This window comes from Hermetia illucens, chromosome 5 (assembly GCF_905115235.1).
Source record: "Hermetia illucens chromosome 5, iHerIll2.2.curated.20191125, whole genome shotgun sequence".
NCBI classification, from domain to species: Eukaryota; Metazoa; Arthropoda; class Insecta; order Diptera; family Stratiomyidae; genus Hermetia; species Hermetia illucens.
This window is the reverse complement of record NC_051853.1, coordinates 72,269,012-72,293,345: the sequence shown is the minus strand read 5'-3', so window position 1 is coordinate 72,293,345 and position 24,334 is coordinate 72,269,012. Positions and strand designations below refer to the sequence as shown.

The 24,334-nt window shown below is 40.1% G+C and overlaps 2 protein-coding genes across 2 annotated transcripts; one reads left to right on the top strand and one right to left on the bottom strand.

Annotated features, from left to right (window-relative positions):
* Positions 1-1,048: 1,048 nt before the first annotated feature.
* Positions 1,049-1,915, top strand: LOC119656536 (ATP synthase-coupling factor 6, mitochondrial). The gene is made up of 3 exons (XM_038062882.1): positions 1,049-1,209; positions 1,413-1,564; positions 1,671-1,915. The coding sequence occupies exons 1-3, from the start codon at positions 1,207-1,209 to the stop codon at positions 1,837-1,839; spliced, it is 324 nt and encodes a 107-aa protein (XP_037918810.1). The 5' UTR covers positions 1,049-1,206; the 3' UTR covers positions 1,840-1,915.
* LOC119656537 (DNA polymerase epsilon catalytic subunit 1) lies at positions 1,906-24,270 on the bottom strand. Its single transcript, XM_038062883.1, has 7 exons — positions 24,107-24,270; positions 23,906-24,032; positions 23,449-23,849; positions 18,243-18,248; positions 14,223-15,625; positions 9,856-14,167; positions 1,906-2,244 (listed from the first exon to the last, which is right to left on the bottom strand). Exons 1-7 carry the CDS (start codon positions 24,169-24,171, stop codon positions 1,944-1,946), a joined length of 6,615 nt encoding a protein of 2,204 aa, XP_037918811.1. The 5' UTR covers positions 24,172-24,270; the 3' UTR covers positions 1,906-1,943.
* Between the last annotated feature and the right edge of the window lie 64 nt (positions 24,271-24,334).

Here is a 24,334-nt window from a genome sequence, read left to right as displayed (position 1 = left end):
CAAAGTTATGAATATTTGAACGTCTGTTGTTCCAGGCCGGATTTTTTTAGTGTTCCAAATCGCTTTTTGAAACTCAAAATCCTATCCTATCTGGGAGCTGGGCATTTTTATAATTATTAATTTTATGTCTTTTTTACCTAGCCGACTTTGTAGCAAAACTCGGGTTTTTGGCTCCTAAGTGCAACGAAAAATCGAAAAAGAAAAAAATCCTTCCTTCCAAAACATTTCTTTTAACAAATGCATTTTGATTTTTGTGTTTGAGATGATTCTATTTCGAGACATCGTGTACACCGCAAAACAACAACAGTCACTCGTTCAATTTTAAATTTTTTGCAATAGAAATTTCGGGAAATATTGTTCAAATGTTTCACTATTATATAAAAATTGACTAATTACGTTGGCATTATCTGTACCCGCAAAAAATCTGAAAAACATGCTGCATTTTTTCACTGAATTAATCCTTAAATGCGTTTACCTCAAAACAACGTTTTCAAAACCGGCGTACACGATAACTATTCAACCAATCGACTTGAAACTTTGTACACATATAAATGATGGTTGTCTTTTATATAAGGCTAATTGTTTTTTTTTTTACTAGTTCGAAGTAAGAAGAAGAAGAAATCATTAACAAAAAATTATAAAAATTTGACGCAAAATTGCAATTTTTTCATAAATTGTCGCCATTTTTTAAAAGAGAGGGAAAACCGACCTAAAAACTAATCCGAGTATACCTTTTTTCTTATGCATGCTATCAGCGAACATTTTATCGGCCTTAATTAGCTACCATGGGAGTGCTGCATCTTTTTTCAGAAAAGCAAACACTACTCGTGCAAAGTCATGTGTTATGAAATTCAACTGAAACTACATAACTTTCTATTGAATAGTAGAACACTTGTTCTATTAGTACTTGCTTTTAATAATTATGAAATAAATACGATCAATGATTCAAAGAGAATTTATATTTTAAGTGCGCTCTATCTATTCGACAATAGCAACAATTTGACTTGTAACGGAAACTCAACATATCATTCCCGCCTCAATCGAGATTCGAACACAGCCTAATTTTGCTGTACAATCCACATCAGTTTGTGGACCAACATATCATAATTATTGTAAGCCACTGTTTTGACAGCGCACTTCACGTCGGCCAAGTGACAGATTCCAATTCGATATTTTTAGGGAGTTTATCGCTCTTATTTTCTATTAATGGTAAGCTAAATTGCGAAGTTAATGGAAATTATAGTGGCATTACTGGTTTTGATGCGACTGTCCTAATTTAATTTTCATAAAGATCATAGAATTTATTTTAAACAAGTTACATAACTATATTGAGGTTAAAATGTGAAGTCTGCTAGGATATTTTCTCCGTGAAATAAATGTTGTTTCATTCTTGCCGAATTTCTTCATTTCAGATGTTGTCTCAATCAATTTTATCTGGAGTTCGGGTTCTCCGAACAGAAGCCCGCAGAAGCTTTGGTATCGTTGCACCGGCTATGCAAAAAGTGTCGGATCCAATTCAACAGCTTTTCTTGGAGAAGGTTCGCGAGTACAAATCGAAGAGCGCGTAAGTATATCCTTGATGATGTTATGCATATGAATCTCTGAAAAGTAGTTGTCGGGTATATTTACACATCTCAGTCTGCTCACGATGTTTTCCATTTCCTTTCCAGAGGTGGCAAAATGGTAGACCCAACACCAGAGATCGAACGTGAACTCAAAACCGAATTGGAACGCGTCGCTAAGCAATACGGCGGCGGAGAGGGTACCGACATGACTAAATTCCCAGAATTCAAATTTGAGGAACCCAAAGTTGATCCCATTAACTTGCAATCAAAGTAAAAAGCGAGGTCGTGCCGTGTAACAGCCAACATCATTTAAGCGAATTCAAATAAAACACAGTTTAGTCTTTAAATAATTTTTGTGTGTGTATATTTGGTCCAATTTCACGTCTTTCCTATGAACTGTTCAATGATTTCCTTAAGTAAAAACATCTGATACGATTCGGCGACTTGCAGGAATGTCTTCAGCAGGGCGGAGATGTCGCGACCAGGAATCAGAGTTTCAAAGGTGCCCGCACAAGAACACATTTCTGCGAGATTTTCCCGTTTAATTTGCTTACATTTGGTGCAGCGCAGATCCTGGAGAGTGTAGGACATCATTTTTCGTTGAACGACGTCGATTATACGCATTTCGATCTCTTCGTTGTCGTAGTTAACGTAGCATTGGGCACACAACCAAACTGGTCTGCAAAACAAAATATCGATTATTATATTGTACCATTTTGTAGAACACTACATTTTCAGGATAGCTTCTAGGTTCTTGCGAGCAATGAAGCCAGTAACACGATTTATTGAAATATACTAAGATTATTCGCTAACCCGCTGAAATCGTGGGTCCATGTGCCAAAAGGATATCATCTAAAAAGTGTGGACATAACTAAAACACGCCAATAATTTGTATACTTTCTCCGAACATGCGATAGATAGAGCCAGTAATCAATACCGGCTCTATACAGGCTTTTGCTTGGCTTGGAAGCCCCCCATTAGAGCTAATTGGGTTTACAGAAGCAACAATGAAGAGAATTAAATGCCAAATGTAGAGAGAAAATCCGGGCCCGAAGTGAAAATATGCAGGAAACCGGCCCAAGATGCAAATTATGTCTTCCTATTATTCTTTTTTCATTTAAATTTCTAGTTCTTTTCCCACCCCCTCTCGCCGCTTCTGTTCAATTTGCACCGAAAATTTCATATATCAAAAGGAGTTTAATAATAATATAAGTAGTATCTGCCGCCCACATAGGCAACAGTATTATTCGGATCGAGTAACAAGCCGCGTAAAAATGCTAGGGCTTCCACCACAGTCTAGCGGCGGGACGGGTCCCGGTTCTGTCGAGAGATGTGGAAGGGTTCTTGACGCATGGACGGCGTCAGGACGCAAATAAGTTAATCCGAACAAAACAGATATGTGCCTCCACACTAAATCCTAACTGGAAAGACCGAGGAACTCGCAAGAGCCCTTCGGAAAATTGATAAACCCGGTGGTCTGGTGCCAAAAGCTGCGACATTGAACGCAAACGCGGTAAAAATGGCTATAAACTGCTCTATTTTGGTAGCTCACACAGCCAATATGGTGTTGGCATTGCCATCTCAAAGGGTTTCCGTGATACCATTAAAGAAGTTGAACGATTTGATGATCGGCTGATGAAGCTCACCATTATATCAGCTGATCGCACTATTCACTTCTTCACCGCGTACACACCACAGAAAGGTCGACCTGATGCCGAGAAAGATGTCTTCTGGCAACTTCTCGATGAAAAGACTTATCACGGACCTGCTGACGACTATATCATCATTGCCGGTGACCTTAATGGTCATGTGGGTGAAAAGGTAGATGGTAACAGGCGCCATGGGGGAAAGGGGTTTGAATGCACAATGAGGGTGGCGAGCGTATAATCGATTTTGCGGACACCCATGACCTTGTACTTATGAATGCATGGTTCATCAAACGATTGTCTCATCTTCCTACATTTTATATGCGAACAGTAAAATTCAAATCGACTTTATTGTCATAAGACGCCAACATTTTACCACCGTCACTGATTGCAAAACCGTTCCCTATGAGACCATCGCACCTCAACATCAGCCGTTTATTGCCATCCTGCGAATTAAGCCACCGACAAAACAGATTGAGGAACGCAATGGCCGGCCGCGCATTAAATGGTGGCGGTTTCACTTACGCGATTACCAACCATTACGAAAGACACGATCCACAAAGCGGCCTCTACCACCCTCGGAGTCACCAAGCCAAGTAAGCGGTACATCAACCGAGATACTTGGCTTTGGAATGACGATGTTGAAATGAAGGTATTATAAGAATGTCAACCGAGAAGCAAGAGAAAACATCGCTGTCACCCGAACGGTCCATTACAAAAATCTTTACGATAAACTAAACACTCGGAATGGCGAGAGAGATCTGTATCGACTTGCCAAAAGCCGAAACGAACACACACTGGCTATCAAACACTTCTGTTGCGTAAATGACAAGAACGTTTTTTTGTTTACCAACAGTCGAGCCGCAACAGATAGATGGCGAGAATACTTCGAGCAGATTTCAATTGAAGAATTTGCTCATCTTCCACTTCCACAATCATTGCCGACATTTGGAGCAGTTGCACCTATCAACGCAACTGGTGCTCAGAGGTGGCAGTGAGGAAGACGGGGGGCAACCCTGTCGACCAAACCAAAACCAAGTGGCCGAGGAGAACCTCCATAGTGGTGACACCGGGAGACGCTGTACTCACTTTGGCTTGCCGGCCGTGATGCAGTAGGCGAATGTTCCAAAGGTCTAATCAGGGCGATCAGACTCGAGTCTGCACGGGGACTCATCTGAAATGGTAATTTGGTCACGAAATCTTACCAGGGGTATACTGGTACCATGGGAACCGGGATAGCCCCTGGACTCTCATACTTCGGGTGAACACCCGTTGTATGTGAGTACAGCTCGGTTGTTTGCGGTTGGCTCCCTAGTTGGAGTTTCATGGGGGTTGTAGTTATGCTCAAGCGAGAAGAGACCTTCGGGCCTCAGCGTGGTGTTGTGTTTCAAGACGGATGCCGTACTCCTTAGTTCGATAGAGATTTAGGTAGGTCTTGCATCCACCAGTATGAATGCTAAGCCATGCACTTGGTATAGACTGGTACCGTTGTTGCTTGTCTCAGCGGGGTTGATTGTGGTCACGAAATCAATCCGTGTCTTAAGAAGACCATGGGATTAAGTCGTCCAGACAGGTCCTCAAGTTAAACCCTTACTCGTTGAAATAACCTTGAATCAAGCCGGATTTGTCAAAAGCTGCGGAACTACTGACGCAATACACGTTACGCGGTTACTCATGGAGAAACACCGTGAGAAGCATCGCCCCTCTTTACATTACATTTCTGGATCTAGAGAAAGCATTTGACCGTGTGCTACACGAACTCATCTGGTATGCTTTACGACAAGGCTTAGTGCCAGAAGAACTCGTGCGCTGGATTCAATTGTTCTACCACGATCTGAAAAGTAAAGTTTGAAGTGTGGTGGGTGTATCAAAATCGCTTCGTGCCTTTGTTGGTATTCCTCAAGGAACCGCCTTCTCACCACTCCTCTTGTTATTGACACGGTCACACGGGATATCCAACGTCCAGCGCGTCATACACTGCTTTATGTAGATGATGCAACGTTGGCGGTCTCAAATTGAATTTGAATAAAACTGAATTTTTGACGACCGATACCCATGAAACAGGCACAATCACTGTCAGCGACAGTGACTTGCCAGAACTGAGCGATTTAACTACCTCGGGTCAACGCTATCAGCCAATGGAGAACTGCGCTATGAAATTGCTTCACGCATTAACGCAACCTGGATGAAGTGGTGTTCCATAACTAGTGTTCTTTATGATCGACGTATCAACGAAGGTCTCAAATTTAAAATTTCCCGCAATGTCGTTCGTCCCGTCGCTTTCTATGGTTCTGAGAGTTGGCCGACTATAAAAACCAAAAAACGGCGTCTTGTGATAATTGAGAAGAAGATGTTGCGTTGGACTAGTGGCGTGACACGTTTTGATCACATCCGAAATGAGGATATCCGCGATCGATATGGGGTTGCACCGATCGTGGAAAAACTGCGAGAGAGGCGTCTTCGATGGTATGGTCGTATAATTCGCACTAACGTGTGTTCACTTGCCAAGATTGGTCTAAACATCGAAGTTTTTTTGCTAAACACCCAGGTCTCCGAGGAATACATAATACACAGGGCTGACAAGATCATAGTCTTGTATAGTATGAGCTTTGACCCTATGGTGAGGCGTTTCGAGCGAAACAGTTTTTGTAAGCTAAAATAGGCTCTGTTGGCAGCCAAAAACCGTGCATAGATTTCATCGTCATAATTGTTATTGATTGCGATTTACGAACCTAAGTAGGCGAAATTTTGAACGGTCTGTAAGTTGTAGTCTCATATCTTTATTCTTCTCGTTTGATCAGTGCGATTCGATGTTATTGGTTCTTTGGTTTGTGGTGCTGACGTTGTCACCATGTACTTCGTCTTGCCTTCATTAATGCGCCGTTTGCTCGATCTGAATGAAGGTAGACTGTACATCTCGGGTTGTTTTTCACATAATGTCAATATCGTCAGCGTGGGCCGGTAGTTGGGTGGACTTGAAGAGGATGATGCCTCTCGCATTTACATCTGCATCGTGAATCATTTTTTCCAGAGTCAGGTTAAATAGGGCGGCTGATAGGGCATCCCCTTGTGCTAGACCGTTGTTGATGGTGAATGGTCTTGAGAGTGATCCTGCTGCTTTTATCTGGCTTCACAGATTGGTCAGGGTCAGCCTAGTCAGTCTTATCAATTTCATCGTACCGAATTCTCTCATGGCCGTGTATAGTGTATGCTGTCATAGGCGGCTTTAAAATCGATGAAAAAATGGTGCAACTGATGTCCATATTCCTGCCATCCAGTTCCATTGCTTGCCGCAGAGAGAAAATCTGTTGCTGATTTCCCTAGAGTGAAGCCTCTTTGGTATAAGCCAATGATGTTCTGAGTGTATGGGGCTATCCGGCCTAGCAAGATAGTGGAGAAAATCTCATAGATGGTACGAAGCAACGTGATACCTTTATAATTACTGCACTGCATGATATCCCCCTTTTTATGTATGGGACAGATAATGTCTCGTTTCCAGTCGTCGGACGTTGATTCGCTGTCCCACATGCCGGGACCAATTGGGGCAGCAGATATTTAGTGCAGATTTGATTCAGTTGCAAAGGGTAGCATCTGGGATATTTCGTTAGACGGGGAGTCGAGTGCAATGGACCACTACGGTCTGAGTGCTTAGAGGTTATGTTTCTCTCCTACCTCAAACGAATAAGTGGAAGTAGTAACTCTTTAGAGACTGTAAAGGCACAAGGAACAATTCGGCAGGGAGACCGTCAATGTAACAATAATAACAGTGCCAAGGGCATCGCGCCCTAAAAGAACTATTGTGCACCCTTAATCGTTATAGTGTACCTATTAAGTATAGTATGTCGATCAAGGCTACAACAAGCAGGAATTTTAAGATGTACCCTACTTCTAGCTGTTTCAGCCTAGAATCTTATCCCAGAATGTGTATGGAGATTTCCTTACTCTCCCTAAATAATCTGCAGAGAGTATTCGCAGATATTCCTAGCTTTCCCAGGTGTTGATTTAGTTTGTAATGACCAGTGAGTTTTCCTACTGTGATCCCAAAAGGCTATTCTTAGTGAGGTTTAGACAATAGACTCCCGCGTTCGAAAGTGACTATATATTTTTTACGCCGAAATAATAGTTTCACCTGCCAAATTACCATATCCGTTAAAAAAACCAATTCGGAACGCTCATTTGTTCATTATAATGGTTTAAAAATTGAATTCTTACAAGGCGGAAAAGAAAATTCAATGACGTCATCGAGCGAGCAATTTGAATCTTATTTACGTGAAGGCATCTGGTTTAGTGCTTGGTACTTGTTACCTTTCAGGTAATCAATCCGTTTTTATACGGAAAGTGGGAAATTGATGCGTGAATTCTTCAAGTTACTTTACGTTTCGGCAGTAATGGTAACATGATCGGCAATAAAACGTACGTTTCTGAAAGATTCACAGGCCGCAAAAAAAAACGTGGGCACGTTGAAAATTCTGCCGCATCACTTTTCTTGAAACTTGATTTAATTTTGAATACTTGTGCCACACAAATCTAACGCAATCGTATATTATCAATTAAGATTGGAGTTAACTTTCAAAAAATGTTAACTCACATTGAAGTGATCCTCACAATTTAAATCTGATTCCAAAGAAACTGGATTTCGTCGGACAATGGCGACTTCTTCCGAAAATCTCCATTCGGAACAGCCAAAAAAGCATTCTGCGCGTTTTTTGTGCACCATATTTCACCTCCTCCTTTGCATTTCACGCGGGAAATTAACTGACAGTTTTATATTTTTATGAGTAACTGCCAGTTGCCCTCCTACTGAAGTTTCTTTGCTCGCGTTGTGACGTCACACAACATGGCGCAGGCTTTTCAGTCTGTCTGAATTTGGTTGAAATTTAAAATGCTTATAATTTCAAAAACACAGTTTCTTTTTTCAAAAACGGCCTTTGAGAGTTTCGTTAAATTCCGCGATAGAAATGATTTCCATTAGTGAAAATAAGGCGGTAAGTCTATTTTGCGATTACTTGGGCTTGTATCCACTATGCGCATCCTAGACTTTCTATTCCTGGTAAGTTCGCCCAGAATAGTTCCTTCAATCGTTCTTCCTCATTCTTTAGCATCATAATTGTGAACCGCTTTCCGATTCTCTGCCTTTTTCCTGATCAATTCATCCGCTGGCTCATTCCAATCTAACACAATATGGCCAAGCGTATTCAATTTATTAAGGTATTCCAATAACAATTTAGAGTTCACCCAGTTGGACCTAAATGCCTCGATAGCCGCCTGGTTATCAGTCAGAATCGCAGTGTTCTGCCTCCTATATTTCCTTTGGTGCTTGAAAAGCACCTATCTATGCCGTAGATTTTCTGAAATGCACAAGTGTGCTGACCCATTGGACGTTTTTTGAAGCAGTGACCTCTGTACCCGCTCTCTTTGTGCTTAGGGACCCATCAGTGACTTATGGTCGGCAGGGAATGCTTTTATTTTTTTATTTTAAATCCCAACTCAAAGCGGGCTCAGAGAACTGGGGTTCAATTTAGATATACATATATGTTGCAAACTTTTATAGTCTATGGAAAGGAAAGCAATTGTAGTTAACACCTCTGCGACTGAAATAACAATTAACAGTTGGTATCACAACTATATCCTTAATCATCTATAATAGCTTCATCAGCTCTATTTACATATCCTTGGAAAAACTGTTTTTTATTATAATTATTATATTAATTATAATTTTTCAAAGTTTGTGTTTCGCGTCCGGATGGCTTAGTAGTTAGAGCGCTAGGCTGTAACAACGAAAGGTCGCGGTTCAAAACGCAATGGTGGCAGAGGGTATGTATCGTGACTGACTGCATAATTACCTGAATTAAATCAGAGTAATAATCACGTGCGAACAAAATGCCTACCACATTGCCCCCTTCAATGCTCTAACACGCTTCAAGCTCCAATTGGATTGGCGCGCCAACGATTAAATTGAAAAGTGGCAACTATTTTTCAAAAAATTGGATTTTGAATTCTATTTCTGCATATGTCGTTTTTTGTCCGGCTTGTTTATAGTTAGAAAATCAAAACAAGTCAGAATGCCGGAAGCTTTCGTTCGATTTGCATGGATCACTCGCCTATAGGGGAGCACGCCGCTTGGCATACCTTAAAATTCGCATTGCGGAAAGAAGGAAAAAAAATTCTGGCATTTCCTTTGTTAGTTCCCGGCTGTATCTAGGGTCTAGCGTGCGAATACTAAATGAACAATTTTTTGAGAACCCCAAGAAGGTTTCTTGTTTTCGAATGGAAGGCTGCTATCCTTCGCGAACGGCTACGAGTTGGTTCTGTTCTCTTCTTGCCCTTCCCACAGAGGCCATCGTCTTAGGAGTTTGTGACATTAAAACAGCGCACCACAGCATTAATTGGGTTCCTCGAAGCGGCTACTGATAACTAACTACCTACCGTGCCTTTAGTTTATATTGATTATAAAACTATACACTAGTATTGTGATACACTCAAATAGCAGTTCTTCATTATCAGATGAAAATTTCGAGAATAAGTAATTGAAGGAATTGGGAGTATTTTTCTTTTAGTTAGCACCTAACTTACTAATATCTATGGTGTGAAAAAGTTTCAATAAAACAATACTCTTATAGCAAATAATATGAAATAATACTCACTGTCCATTTTTTGATGCACGGTGTTTATCTCGACATAGGTCCAAATCACGGCAATGATTGCAAGCTTTACATATAACTTCATTAAGAATATAAGAGTTCATCGGATCTACCCAGGTTGCCATATCACTGAATTCACCTACTCCAACCAAACGCAACATATTTCGACGTAAATCTAACACATCTTCGTCTAAGCTACTATCAACAGATAAAACTTTGATTAGCGCCCTAATCAAATCCAAAGCAGGACTGTCCTTTCCTTTCCCATATCCTTTATGCAATTTCTGGGTGCACTCGTAGGCAAAGTGTGAGATATCCTTAATGGCATGAGAGGGTGAGTTTTGCATTGCCAATGATTGCATGAACAAAGCCATTATTGTTTTGAATTTATCCTGACACTCGTTTTCTGCTGACAACCGCTCACCAATATTCCAGTTCATTTCTAACGCGATTTCATCATCTTCGTTGTCATTATCCATTTCGCTTTCATCTGTCGTTTGTGAAGTTCCTGATGTCAATCCACGAGGAAGCTTACCACGTACTCCTGAATAATTTGAAGAATCCAACCAAAGCATAAATTCCCAACATTGCTGATAGGACAAATGAATGCTGTGGAAGATTTCCTTGTGTCGCAAACTTTGCACTATGTAGTCAGCATACGCAATGGCGTCAACAACTGTTTTTTTTCCCGAATCGATGATTACTTTATTAAAGTCCGCATACACTATTTTAGCTCCGAGCCTTTGGAACTCAGCAATTATCTGCAAGAACATTTTCCTCATTAAATTATTCAATGATCGTCGAAGCGCGGGATCATATAAATATGCGTTGCTTGATCGAACCCAACGATAAAAATGCACAATTTGAAAATCTGAAAACACATTTCGGTTTATAGAAACTTCTCGTAACCAACCGTTCACCATAGATCTCATAACGCGAAAAGCAGCGCTGCACAAAGCGGTTTCATCATAACTTGGAAGAGTAGCTACTGGAACATTTCCTACCATTTCTTCTAGCGAAGCTTGTGGGATTACATCGAAAGTGATTGCTGAGTTGGCACCTTCGATTTCTTGAATTTTATTCGCTTGCAGTAATGCGCTCACCGCTAAACTATCCAAAGCAAGTTCAACAACAACATTCGGATAAAACCCCGGTTTATTTTGAACTACGGAGATATTGTCTTCGAATTCAGCAAGAAGACGATTATCATCTGCTTCTCGACCTCCGAGATCTGGTCGGCTTGTACCTGACCACCATAAAACGAAATTATTCTTCTGCAGAAGCCTTGCGAAAAATAAATCAGCACCAAAGAGAACTGTGTCTGTCGGCATGTTCCCGATTGGAACATGGAAGTATCTACATTGCTCCAACATCAAATCAATGACATTATTCAAGTTCAGAAAGTGGCGAATCATGGCTCGCGTCCCTACTCGTTGCCAGTCCAAAGGCTGCAACAACGACGCATCGTCACTAATGTGGATTTGAGCTTCTGGAAAGTCCAAAAGTGTCGGCATGGCTGCGTTTAGTTTTGCAGCTTCAAGAGCTGTTTGAAGGCATAATATAGTAGGTCCTCTACGTTCTTCTTTGTACTGATTCAATGCTTTTTGAATGTGGCGGTAGACTTGTTTTATATCAGTTTCGAGCAATATTTCGAATGACATATCCTCAGGTGGCAATTTTGCTACGCCTACCTCATTTTCAGCGTTCTTCAGCAGTACCATTCGTTCGGATGTGTAAAGATTTTTCATATTCGGCATTTGGTTTGCACGCACTGTATCGAGCGCGATGATCAGAGCCTTTTTACTGGCTACTAAAAACAAACCCCAAATCTCTTTCTTTGCTGTTGGAATATTGTGTTGATATAAAAATATCTTTTTTAAATTTTCAGAATTTGATAGATACGACCGGTAACTCAGTGCTCGCCTCTCAAGTTGCTCAATGGAGAATATGTCCAAATCCTTTGTTGGTGCACTCGCAAGCTTATGTGCTTCGTCTCGCTGGACAGAACATAGGCATCCTAAGTCCATAAGAGCGCGGAATTCTAGTGTCATCTGTGTTTCATAGATTCCCTCAATATCAGGAGTCGCTAAATCTGCAAGCATTCCCAAGCGGTTATCTGTAAATACTTTTTCCGGTACACTGTATCGATATAGATAGTTAACTGGCCGTGATCTTGGCAGAACTCGGTTGACTTTTTTCCACACTTGACCTTCTTCAGGAGGTGCTGGAGTTCGTTGATTTACATAGAATATTCTGGGGATTACAAGACGAATTTTATGCAATTCGTCACCAAGCATTGCCCAAACGTTGAAATTGCCTACATTGTCTATAGGATTTATTTGAATGATTTGCCATGCCTGCTCCAAAATCGATCGCTTCGCTCGCTGTAGAAATCCTCCTAATGTTGCTGCATTCGTTCTTACTTTGGATTGGGCAACCATCTGAGCGTCGTTATCAGTGCGACTCTTCTTACGGAGTTGCTTAACTTTCTCCTTCTGAGCGAGCTGCCAAGCCCATTTTTTCTTTTGGAAAACTACCCATGCAACAATTTCGGCTCGAGAGTTTCCTATTGAAGGTGGGGCTCCTAAAGCTTCACGCCAGGTCTTCGCCGTACTTTCAGGTTCTTCTGACACAGAAGGTACTCTCTTACGTTTTGTTACAACGGGTAAGCCATTAGATGTTGCTGTGTTTGAAGGTCCGGTTACATCTTCGATATCTCTAATTTCACGAGGTTCTTGCACAGGCTTTGGTTTAGAAATGAACATTTCGTTAATACGACGTTGTTTCAGCACATCGTTCTTTTCAAGCATTCGTTTATGAAGCCAATCGGGGTGTTGGACTCGAGGGACGGGATTCGATAGGCCCTGCAACGCGGCCGGAATTGTAATAATCTTTTGAATAGCACCTCCTAATCGTTCGATGTAATAGTTCCAGTCTAGAACGTCTCTAATATCAGCATCGCCCATTGTGTTATCCTTCAGCCACCGCCGTAAGTAATGTCTTCTCACGCTCTCTTCTGATTGGAAAATAGCTAGAGGTATTGCTCTTTCTGTTACAGGAGCGCCTTCAGGCTTCTTGGATATTATGTATTTGCAGGATAAACCAGCATCCTTAACCATTTGATCGCCCAGGAATTCAGCTAAACGTTTCGCTGTTGAAATTGATGTTGATTTTTGACCACCATAATCCTCCAATTTTCGCGACATAGAGCGATTCTCAGATATAAGTTCAAACAATTCACTATCGGGTAGATTACTTCCGCGGCTGTAAAGCACATCCAACCAATAATCCGCTACTTTTGCAACACTTCCATAACACTCCTCTAGAGTACTTCCTAGTAAAAATGCTTCGAAAACAGAACTCTGAAAATTTTTAATGAGTTGAAGCTCTCCTCGCCGTTTGATTTCAAATCCTTTTAATTCTGCTAAAGAGCCATCGAAATTAAAGACCGCATATCGCTTTTTCAACTTTTTTCCTTCTTCCTTCGCGGCTGGTAGTACCATCGCCAAATAGGGGCCATCAACTTCGAAGAAGATAGAATTTTCTGATCGAATTGTGTATTCAGGTAGCGTGCCTGGTTCTGAAGGAGATTTCAAGTTATGATATTGATCGTTCGTAAAATGATCCTTAACCATAGTATTGAGGACAGCATTCGGATAGGAAATATTGATTTTCTTTTTCTTCTCGTGGTTCGTGAGGATGGTAAATTCTTGAGGGAAGGATGCAGGCAAAATACACCAAATACCATCAGTGTCCAGCTCAAGTGGGCGGCCAACTCTTTCAATAATTTCGCGAGCTCGTCGAATAATATTCGACCCAGTCAAACATACGATTCCCGCCATAGGCATTGAATGCCAGCGTGCACCTTTCCGCATAACGTAGCCATAGAAGGAGTTCAGAATACATTTATGCGCCAACTGCAGCGAATCATACAAAACTTCTCTGCCTTTGGCAGCTTTAATTTCGGCCGCGTCACCACTAGCGATAGCAGCTACTACTGCAGATTTTGCGACTTTTGTAAGTCCTTTATATTCATAGCGCCGGTCGCGGAAAGCACGCACAGTATCAACGTAAAAACTGTTTTCTTGTTGACAAACCGTTGAAACTCTTGTTTCGAGTTTTGTGATTTTCGTCTTCTTGTATGCAGTGCGGCAGTAGTCCTGAAGGCGTTTCTTTTCATATGCCGCTTGGTCTTCCTTCGAAAGTTCGTGAAAGGCCCTTGGTGGTCCGCCAGGCACAATTGGTGGAAATTTCTCAATTTCCAATTGCTGTTGAATACGTTGAAATTCGCTTCGACTAGCCGGAAGCATTTCACCTAGAAAGAAACATAAATTCTATATTTAGAAGAAAAAACAGTGTATATTCATTACCTCTCCACAACCACTCCATATTTCTTTTACATAGTGCACCGGGTTTGTTGAAATCACATGCAGCACAATCAGCTTCGTTCACCATCGCAGAGGGCTGCAGTCGATTTGTTAAAATAATATTCGGATACATGGCTCCTACGTCCAAATGGTAAATAACTGGTTGTTCCAATCGATTCGGTATATCATGCAGTCCTTGCAAAGCTCTCTTTATCTCACTTTTAACATCTTCCAGATTTGTCACTTTATCCAGAGGAACTTTTTCTTCAGTTTCGATAGCATGTGCTAACACTTTATCGACGTTTTCATTAAGCATGTTTATCGTATCTTGATCCAATCTGAAACGACATGGAATATCCGCTCGGAAAACTCCAGACTCAAGAGCTTCAACGTGGCCACCAACATATGTTTCAGTTTCCAGTACATGGCCGTCTTGCGACAATTTGTTCAATTCGCTTTGTTGTTTATTCGGGTAGATAATATTAGCATGAAATGCTTCAACCATCAAAAGTGTCTCACAAAGAGTACCTGATCCTTTACGTAAAATTTCATCCGGCTCCATGGGAATAATTGTTGCCAAGGCAAAAATAAATGGATGCACGTATTTCATGTATAAATAATATGTTGCCACCGCATCGGAAACTGAATAATTGGATAAGACTTGAGGCTGCTCTACAGCCATTTTACACATTTCTTCTGGATCGAGTTCGACTGGGTCATACCGTAATTTTGCTTTGGCTACAGCCTTCAAACCATGAGATCCAACTGGAAGATAAGAGTCACGTTTCACCCAACATAAGCAGTCCATATGAATGCAAGGGCGACATAGATACACTCCATCCCGTGATTTTGAGAATCCAATTTCTTGTTTCATATCTAAATCATAGACCGCAGCCCGCGTTTCAACGAATGGCCAATCGAAGAAGTCACCATTGTATGTAACAAATATGTGTGGCTTTACATCCATGATGTGGTCAAAAAATCTCTGCAACAAGGCCATTTCGTTTTCTTCATTGAAAACGATGAAATTTCCCTCGAACTCTGGTTTGGGGGTATACTCAAAATCATTAACATTTGACGAGATTATTTCCCGATTCGTTATCAAATAGCCCTGGCCGTCGATCATGTATGATATCATCATAACTTGATCCGTTTGGGCGTCAGGAAATTTCAGTGGTAATTTTGTTGTTTCAATATCAAACGCAAGGACAATTGGCTCCGGCCGCTCTAGAATATCGGGTCGAGGAGTAACTATGGGCATTTCAAGCCCTCCACCACGACAACGTATGTTATACCATAAACCACAAAAAATCTTCAAGTCAATCGAAACTCGAACGTGGTATGGAACATCATGTTCCCGAATATCTAAGATACAATCCATGTAGTCATTGCTCTTCTGAGCTGCGCTGCCCATTCCTGCAATTAGAATTATCAAAGCAAAATTAGTTGGTTTAAATATTTCTGAACGAATGAATGAATAAATGGTTTTCAATTTCTAAGGGATTCCAGTTATTTGCTGCATGCATATATATAGTAAATAGATAGCCATGTGCAACCCCTAACTTTGCAATTAGGTCCGTCGATAATGAATCGCATAGTGAATATCTATTATATTTGTTGTTGCCAGAATCCAGAAGGCCACTGGTATTTGACAAACTGACGCGGAAGAGTTTCGACTTGATGGTAGTGTTAGGATACTGGTATTTCTGTTTTCAGTCAAAATAGCGAAAACAGACACGTCGTGGGCCTTCGAGCCTGGCTATACACACGATTCTATGCCCTCAATATCTACCAGATAAAACGTTAGTTCTTCCGACTCTCCTCCCTTTTTTCGAATTTGTGCAATCGAGGTTTAAGCCCTTGGGTGGGTAAGCGGGTCCATTAGACCCGGCGCGCACCTATTTTTTTTTAATTTCTACGTAGGAATTGGCTTGAGCAAAGAATTTCTTTTAAAGGGACTAAAAATACATCAAAATAGTTTTACAGTTTTCACATTCGAATTGCCTACCTTGCATTGCGAAAACAAAGCAAGCAAAATTTCAAATCCCTCGGCCTTTGAACATGAACGCGACAAACAGAAAAATGCAAGCATCCATCCAGTCGGGACTTTGGAATAGATTGGTGAAATTGATCAATTGTTGCCTACATACGTGATGGCTTTTTGAAAGTGGTTTAGGATTGAGATGAAAAATCTGCCTATTATCAATGGCATTTGACAACGATCATGCCTTGTCCAGTGCATTCGCAAGTACGGGACTTTTAGTTTGGTAGTTTTCCCCGTGCGCGGTAACAAAAGTCCATATAATAGTTATGTTTTTATGGTGGTTTCGATAAATAATGGGTTTGAGGCTCTTCGCGTATCCTCTCAACGCAAAAGTGTATTTGGAAAAGAACGAAGTGGCGCGAGTAGATAAGTCAACATTGCGCAAACTGCCGTTGCCAAATTGTGTGAGCCATATTAAGGAACAGGAACAAATGTAACAATGCACAATTTTTCGACTTTTCTGGAATTAGCATAGAGTTTGAAATCAAACGGATTGGCGTGCATAGGAACAGTGCGAAATGAAAAATTCCACAAGAATTTCTTCCAATATTTCTCAAATTCGTTATATAAATGAAGAAAAAACCAAACATACAAATATCTGCGTCGTTTATTAAAATTCTAAATTCTGCAGGATCCAATGGATCCAATTGCCCTATTACGTAACTATTTAAGCTTGCTCACTCAAGCGTTAAGGGGGGTGGGGTATTATTGCGGAGTGAACTCATTCATATCCTCCGACCAAGCCGGTGTAATACTATCAATTGTAGAAAAAATTGTATCAATGACAGAATACAAAATTAGTGGATTTTACTTTGAATTTTATTTTCCTTGGAGAGATTGGGGCGGTTGGTTGGACTATACAACTAAGCGAATAGATTTTGTATTTAATTCCATTGTGTAACTGTATGGTGTCACAGGCCGTCCCACCCCTGCCTGCATGTTACGAGCCAGAAAAATGCGAGCTTAGTTCGGAAGTTGTCCCTTCCATGTATAGTGTTCTTGTCGAGGTTCTAAATTCCACACTTATCCACTGTACTCCACTCCACACTGTACACCATAGTGCGAACAGCACAAGGGAATACAGAGCGGAGCCAAGCTTCTCTTTTCGATGAAGCTTTCAATATGTATTTTAGATACTATCTTTCCGACAGAAAGGAAAATGATAATACTGCCTCACTTTATGCATGACGAATTCGCCCCAAACTTAATATTGTAGCATTTGGCTTATTTCACAGCATCCTGACGAGCTACAGTATTCACAAAGAGTTCTCCCTGAAAGTACAATGTTTGACAAGACCTTTGATAACAGCGGTAACGACAAGTATTTACAAGTTTCATATTGTTGCTCTATGTATTATTGTAACTTAGTGACCTGCTTTTAATTGTTTCTTTGTTCTTCGGTGTTTCCCCCGTTTACCAGCGAAATCGCCTGTTCGCCATTTGTATCGATCATAAGTGCCAAGTCATCAATGTTTCGGCCAGTCCCATGGCTGTCTCCCATCGATTTTGATGTTCAGGTCTTCTTAGCTAGAGTTCTTCTCACAATTTCTCAATGACGACTATGACGCGATTTCGACCGCTAATATCCTCATTTCGCACAGCATCTGCACCACATGCGATTGTTTAGGGCAAAAATTAAGAGGTATGGAAAGAGGACGCTTTTTTGGAGAACACCGATGTAGAGAGCATGCGGTTTTTATATATGTCTCAGAGTTCGAAATATAATCGCTGACACTAGATATTGTAGTAGAGCATACCACACGAGTTTATATGGCTTCTACTTTGATGGAAAAATCTGTAAGTCTAAAGTCAGAGTTTCTTAAAAAATACTCTGTGGCGGCACAGCGGAGGATTCTTCTTTGGAATACGGCTAAGAATTCGGAATTTTTCTTGCTCGGAACTCAAGTCTCCGAAAAATACATGCACGGATTGTTTCTTCCATCCGTCGTCTTATTGAGCAGTTCATCAAAATACTCAACCCATCGCTACATACGGTCGGAAAACAAATTCCCGTCTTTGTCTCGGGAGGATGAACATCGAGGTGTATAAGGTGTAATCTGGGTGCATCGCGGGCTCTCTATACTTTTCGAATTCACAGGTATATTTGTTCTCCGTCTCTGAAGTCGCCTCTCCACTCGACGAGGTTCGTGGTAAATTTCTGTCAACGCCCGCGTTTGTTGAGAGTGCAGCATTGCCCGGTATATAGCATTCTTCCGTTCCATTGCTAGCTTACATTCATCGTCGACTGGAGCTAAATACGTTTGTGGTCGTATTAATGATGACGTTGTTCGGGTGGTTGTGAAGATCATTTGTGGGCTGTGTTGTGGTTTCAGTGTTCCCTCTCACTTGACTGTCAGGAGTTACTAGGCAGTGTTGTTATTCGACCCCGAATCACCATGCAAACGAGATAGTGATCTGGATCTATATTGGCCCCTCTATATGTGTTATATAAGACTGAGAGACGGCGGCGTTCGATTAACACGATTTTTGGTTGAAAGTGGTCCAGTACAGAGAAAACGGGGTTGTTTGTGGACCGCTTTCCGCGCAGACCAGGTACTTCCAACAACGATTTCGTGGGCTAATTGATCCGCAGTCTGTTATCGTTGGTATTTTGATGTCAGCTATGGGAGCCAAAGTATCGCCTGAATACGGGCTCCGACACTACTCAGCTGCTAAAATCTCCAAGTATGATTTTTATATCATACTTCGGGTAGGCTTCGAGGGCTCGTTCTACTGCCTCGTAAAAGGTATCCTTCTCCGACTCTGCAGTCTCCTTTGTAAGGGTGTGAACGCTTATGTTTTCACAGCCGATAAGAGCAGGATTGATTTTTTGGCTAACTAAGAAACCTAATGCCAAGATTCGGTTCACTGGATGTGCACTATAATATATGATGTAGTGTCTTTTCTCCAGGAAATTGGTTTCTGTTCATAGTATCTACTGTAATGTGGTTATATCACCTTTATATTGGCAAAGGGTATCGGCTAGCTGCTGTGCACCATTCGATCTGTACAATTTGCATTCGATCTGTACTTTCGATGAGAAACTGCGTAAATCGTTAGCTCCTTTTCATTGAGGGGTTCGTCGTTGTAATAAACATCTAGTCCTTTTATGGCCTTGCAACAAGTTGTTTTCCGTGAAGGGTTGTCAGCGTACCACAACCTCCAACTTGGAGGACCAGTTTGTAAAATTTGTCCCGTTTTTAGGCGCGAGGGACTCGCCTTCATCGGTCTCCGTCTGCAGCTTTCCGATAAGGAAGAACTCCTCGCAATCACCACTTGGAAGTGGAGATAGGGTTTGATAGTAGAACTGTTGGTGTTAGTTTAGCGGGCATCTCCCAGGTTTTATGCTCCATCGTGGGTACTAATCTACGTTTTCGTCCTGGGACCTATACTACCCTTTGACCGTTTTCAGTAATGATGGAAATTATTTCTCTTACAGTTTTTGAAAAATAATAATAATTATAGTTTAAGCTAATAATTATACTTTATAGTTTAAGCTTTTTAAATTTAATTTACATTCAAATACGCTGGTTTATTGCACTCACTTTGGGATCTGCAAATTAAGTTGGCATAGCTTAGATTCAAAATCACCCAATGACGGTACTAGGCGTCCTAACCTAGGTCCTTTTTTTCCGTCTTCTCAGAATTCAAACTTCGAAAAATTATAAAATTATAAAAAATAAATGCAGCAGCAGATACTTTTAGACAACTATACACAAAAGGTTAAACTGCCTAGGCAAGCCTTAAATTTTTGAGGGACCAAAAATAGTTGGACGGGACTTTTCAGTCAAGGTGGCAGATGCGTTCTGTACATTGTCACGTAGAAGTATTGGTTTCCAATTATGTGAATGATGGTGTTACTGCCCGCAGTTGCATTCGTTATAGAAATTTTGTAGCTAAGTGCCAAATCAATCGTAGAAGGCAACGATACGATTAATATCATAATGCCACTTTGTCACTTTGTGGTTACATGGATTCATACACAAGAAGGCTACCGATTGCTATAGAAACAGGACACACAATAGATGTAAGATGTGCGCAGAATGCACTGTGACCTCGATTCGACCTTAAACCGAATGTTTATTTTTTATCTTGCTCTTACTTTCGAGTTTCTTCTCCTGTGTATAATCTTCTTAGTTTTTTTTCTTTTTTGTAACCATGCGATTTTCATCTTAAATAAATCAAATGGTTTCTTTTTTATAACACGTTTAGAATGATACCCTGTTTTTTCTTTTAACACTAGAACAGCCCCTTAAGAAATTAAAAATCACAATCCATGTATGTGTATGTATGTATAATCTCTAAATTTATTAGTTAATCCATTATTTTTGGTTGAACAGCTTTTTTCTGCTTTTTTCAAGCAAATTTTCTTTTCGGTGTAAAAAATATTATACTTTACCCGGTACTATAGACATCGACAAAATTATTTGCAAATTAACGGTTCATTGGTTGATTTCTTCTCTATCGGGTATTTTGATTTTAGCGTCATCATCATCATCGTTACCAATCTCACCGTCGTTCTCGATTCTTGAGTTTTTTCAAACGTGTTCCAGAATTTAAAGTTCATCAAAAATATCAGGTATCAGGGATCGTCTTCAAACTGGGCACAGTACAGTACCGTTGAAAGTCATCCCACTCAAATTTATCGAAAACTTCGCAACAATTTGTAATTACAGTAGGCGTGGAACCTTGAGTATATACTGAATTTTTTTTTATTTTCCAAAAGGTAAGGAACTTTTTTTAGCTTACAATTCTGGTATTGCAATTTAAAGGTTCTGATGATTGAATTTTACCTATGATATTCCTGTCTTCACCAACCAAACAACTTGTAAAATATGTCATTCATAACCGTTTGTTTCCCATATAATCGACGATTAAGTAATTTATTCGTTAAAAACAATGAAATTTATTACCTTTCCCTCTTATTGAAGACCTGACTTTCACCCAGCTTTCTTTGCTATGCTTTCTATCAAAACTTTTATATTCTTTTAGCACTAAAGTGTCGTTTAAAAAGCATTTGCAAAAAAAGACTGTTTTCGTTTATATCTTGGGCAGTCGAATTATTGGACAATATTTGATTGTCCTTTAAGTTATTCATCTACTTCTGCTTGATTGCTTTATTTTCTCAAGATATTGTAATTGCTATAGGTAACCGTCGCGGGCTTAGAAAGCAGGACAATTCAAGCTTTTGAATGTTATGACCTTTTCTCCTCTAAACTCAATCATTCAAAAATAGCTTTATCAACTGTTCGGTATTTGCATGCTCTGTTGTTTTTAACATTTGCACTAGAACTAGCATTTTCAAACCTTTTGCCCCTATCTGCCCAAATGGGAGATAAGGTACTAAGAGGAATTTGCAATTAACCAATAGGTTTTTTCAGCACTTTTCTCAGTCGGGCATATTTTTGTAGATAAAGCCAAAGTTTTTAAATGGGGGTCCTGCATGCAGGTATTTTGCATAAAACCAATTTAAATAATTGAAATTCGGCCCCGTGGTGAGAAACTTCATGAATGTAGAAAGATTTGTGATTTGCACCCCAGAATTGATTCTTCGATTTCAACTTAAAGGAATTGTAATAAATCAAATACTTCTCCAAAAGTTAAGAAAAAATACTTCCACTAAGAGGGCTTTTCGACTTAGAGAATGAATTTTATATAGGAAATTGACGGGAATGACACGGGAGGCCAAAAGACTTAGGGAGATTCGACTGTATTTAAGTTTCTAAATTGGGAATTTCCAAATGCTTCCCCCTTGTGTAATTTTAGTTTTGAGATGATGTACAGATAACGCATAGGAATTGAGTTTAATCAACATCATTGCAGAGATATCTTTGCTTTCTCTTCAAAAAACGATTCTTCGGCTTGGAAATATCCCTATCATATATTTTTCTATCTACACCTGCAATGCCCTTTAATTTTCTTAATTCTTTTATTTCTAACATATTCAGTCTGACTCCTCCAATATTCCCTAACCAGGCGAGTACTAACATTTGAATACAAAAGAATTCGTATTTCGCACTCGAAAATATTGTATTGACACTTGGAAGTAACAATAGAGTCGTATTCATATTCACTTGTGTTAAAACGAAAACATTCACTTATTCGAATTCAAATTTATTCGTATTCATATTCACAGAAAATTAGTATTACGAATATATTCGTATTTGCATTGACGAATACAAATATGCCTAACTCTACTTTGGGGAGCTCAGAATTCAAAGCCTTATAAATCAGCCAAGTTTCGGAAATGCAGATGATCTGCTACTATGATGCCAGGGCATATAGTTAAAAGTGTAATAGCTTGGATCCTAGACCACTCACCTATGAGGCAGGCGAGCGGCATAATATTTTCGCAAACAAAACTTCAAAATGCGAACTACGGAGATCAATTCACAAGCGAAAACTATACCCACATACTCATGTTTAATGCGGTACACGTCTAACGTTGACCCATATTTCTTTGAGAATGAATAATGCGACACAGCTTTTATTTCTGGTTTTCAATATTGAATAATGTTGCAAAAATGTTTAATGCCAGCTGTGAAAAACCATCGAAATCTATGATTCCAAGATGGATGGCCAATTTCAGTAGGTCTCTGTGTTCACCAAATCCTGACTTCTTCCTTTGGGGACATTTGGAAGAACTGGGTATGTAAATATACTAAGATATCCTGAAAAGATTACGGTATATGAAGCAGGAAAATACCAGCACTTCCGAAAAACTATTTTTCAAATCTAAACCAAAAATACACGAGAGCAATATCTGTGGTTTTCTGTATTTCATAAGACTTATTTAGTGCACCAATTCTTCCTTCTGTGGAAGTTTCTTTTTGTTAGGCATTCTGATTCTGTACTTTAGATTGTATTTGGGGTCATGGATCGCTACTGCTTGGTAGTAGCACGTACAAGCAAAAACAAAATCAATATAATCATAATATGATCAGCTCCACTGGTCGGGAATTTAAGTTAACTGGAAATCAACGAAAGAAGTAGAGTAAAACGCAGATTGAACTGTCGATCGCACAAATTATCACATTCAGAATTCGAACTGCTCTGCTCGAGAGTTTCACCTTTTTCAAGAAATCAACAAAAATCTACTACCTTAGCGAAATTCAATTGAAGCATTTCAATAATAATGTGCTAATTTACTACGGAAAAATAAGCAGTAGCTAAGAAACCATAAACTTACCCTCTGCCGCATTTGCTAATGAGTGACTTAGCATTTGCATATAAAACGTATTCGTTTTTTCGCGTTCGCGATTCTTTCTCACAACTGCTTGTAACTCTCGTCGTACCTTTGTCATGGCATTAGAATTTAAGAATGATAACTTAAGCACTTCCTGCTGTAGACCAACGAGATGGTTCGGGAGGTCTAAATCTTCCTTACAGATTGGCTCTATACTTGCCAGCTGCCCAGCATACTTCTTTCCCAGGAATTGTGCAACTTCCACGCACTGTTCCCTTCGCGGTAATATCAGGAAATACGGAGCGAAAGGAATTGTTGCTTTAAATCGGGAACCATCCATTTGAATGAAGAATAGATCGAGTGCAGCGATTAGACGACGGTCTTCATCAAGGATCTCCGTCTGCATGTGCAATGAAACATTAGAATATTACAGAGTCGAAATGATAAAAGTTATACCGAATGCATGTTTATCAAATAGCCTGTTCGCTCCTGGGTATCCTTCACCCTATCAAATCCGAACTTCGAGTCAATTTTATCATTATCCCTTGATTGACGATAGCCAGCTTCGTTGTAAAAATCATCTCTGAATATGAAATGGTAAAAATTGGTTTGAGAGATGCAATGAAGGAGGTAATTCCCTAGTCTCAACGCTCTTACCCATCGGATTTCTCGGGAACTAGTTTCCCCGTGTTCTGAAGTATTGGCTTTTTACCGCTGTTCATTTCAACAGTTTAGATTCATATCAAGCAACAAAATCACAGTATAATTCGCAAAATTTCACAACACTTTTCAGTTTTTGTTTTGACATACACTCAGACGGTAAAAAAATCACTTTCCCGCCAAATATCATATGCGAAACTTATTCCGGACACAAACCCAATAATA

Bases quoted from the DNA above. Each gene is read 5' to 3' on its own strand.
- LOC119656536 (XM_038062882.1), top strand. The intron at 1,565-1,670 runs GTAAGTATATCC...TTTCCTTTCCAG, and splicing joins GAGTACAAATCGAAGAGCGC to AGGTGGCAAAATGGTAGACC.
- LOC119656537 (XM_038062883.1), bottom strand. From the start codon at position 24,171: ATGAACAGCGGTAAAAAGCCAATACTTCAGAACACGGGGAAACTAGTT. The intron at 23,850-23,905 runs GTATAACTTTTA...TTGCACATGCAG, and splicing joins ATTTGATAAACATGCATTCG to ACGGAGATCCTTGATGAAGA. The intron at 2,245-9,855 runs GTGAGTATTATT...TTTGTTTTGCAG, and splicing joins CGTGCATCAAAAAATGGACA to ACCAGTTTGGTTGTGTGCCC.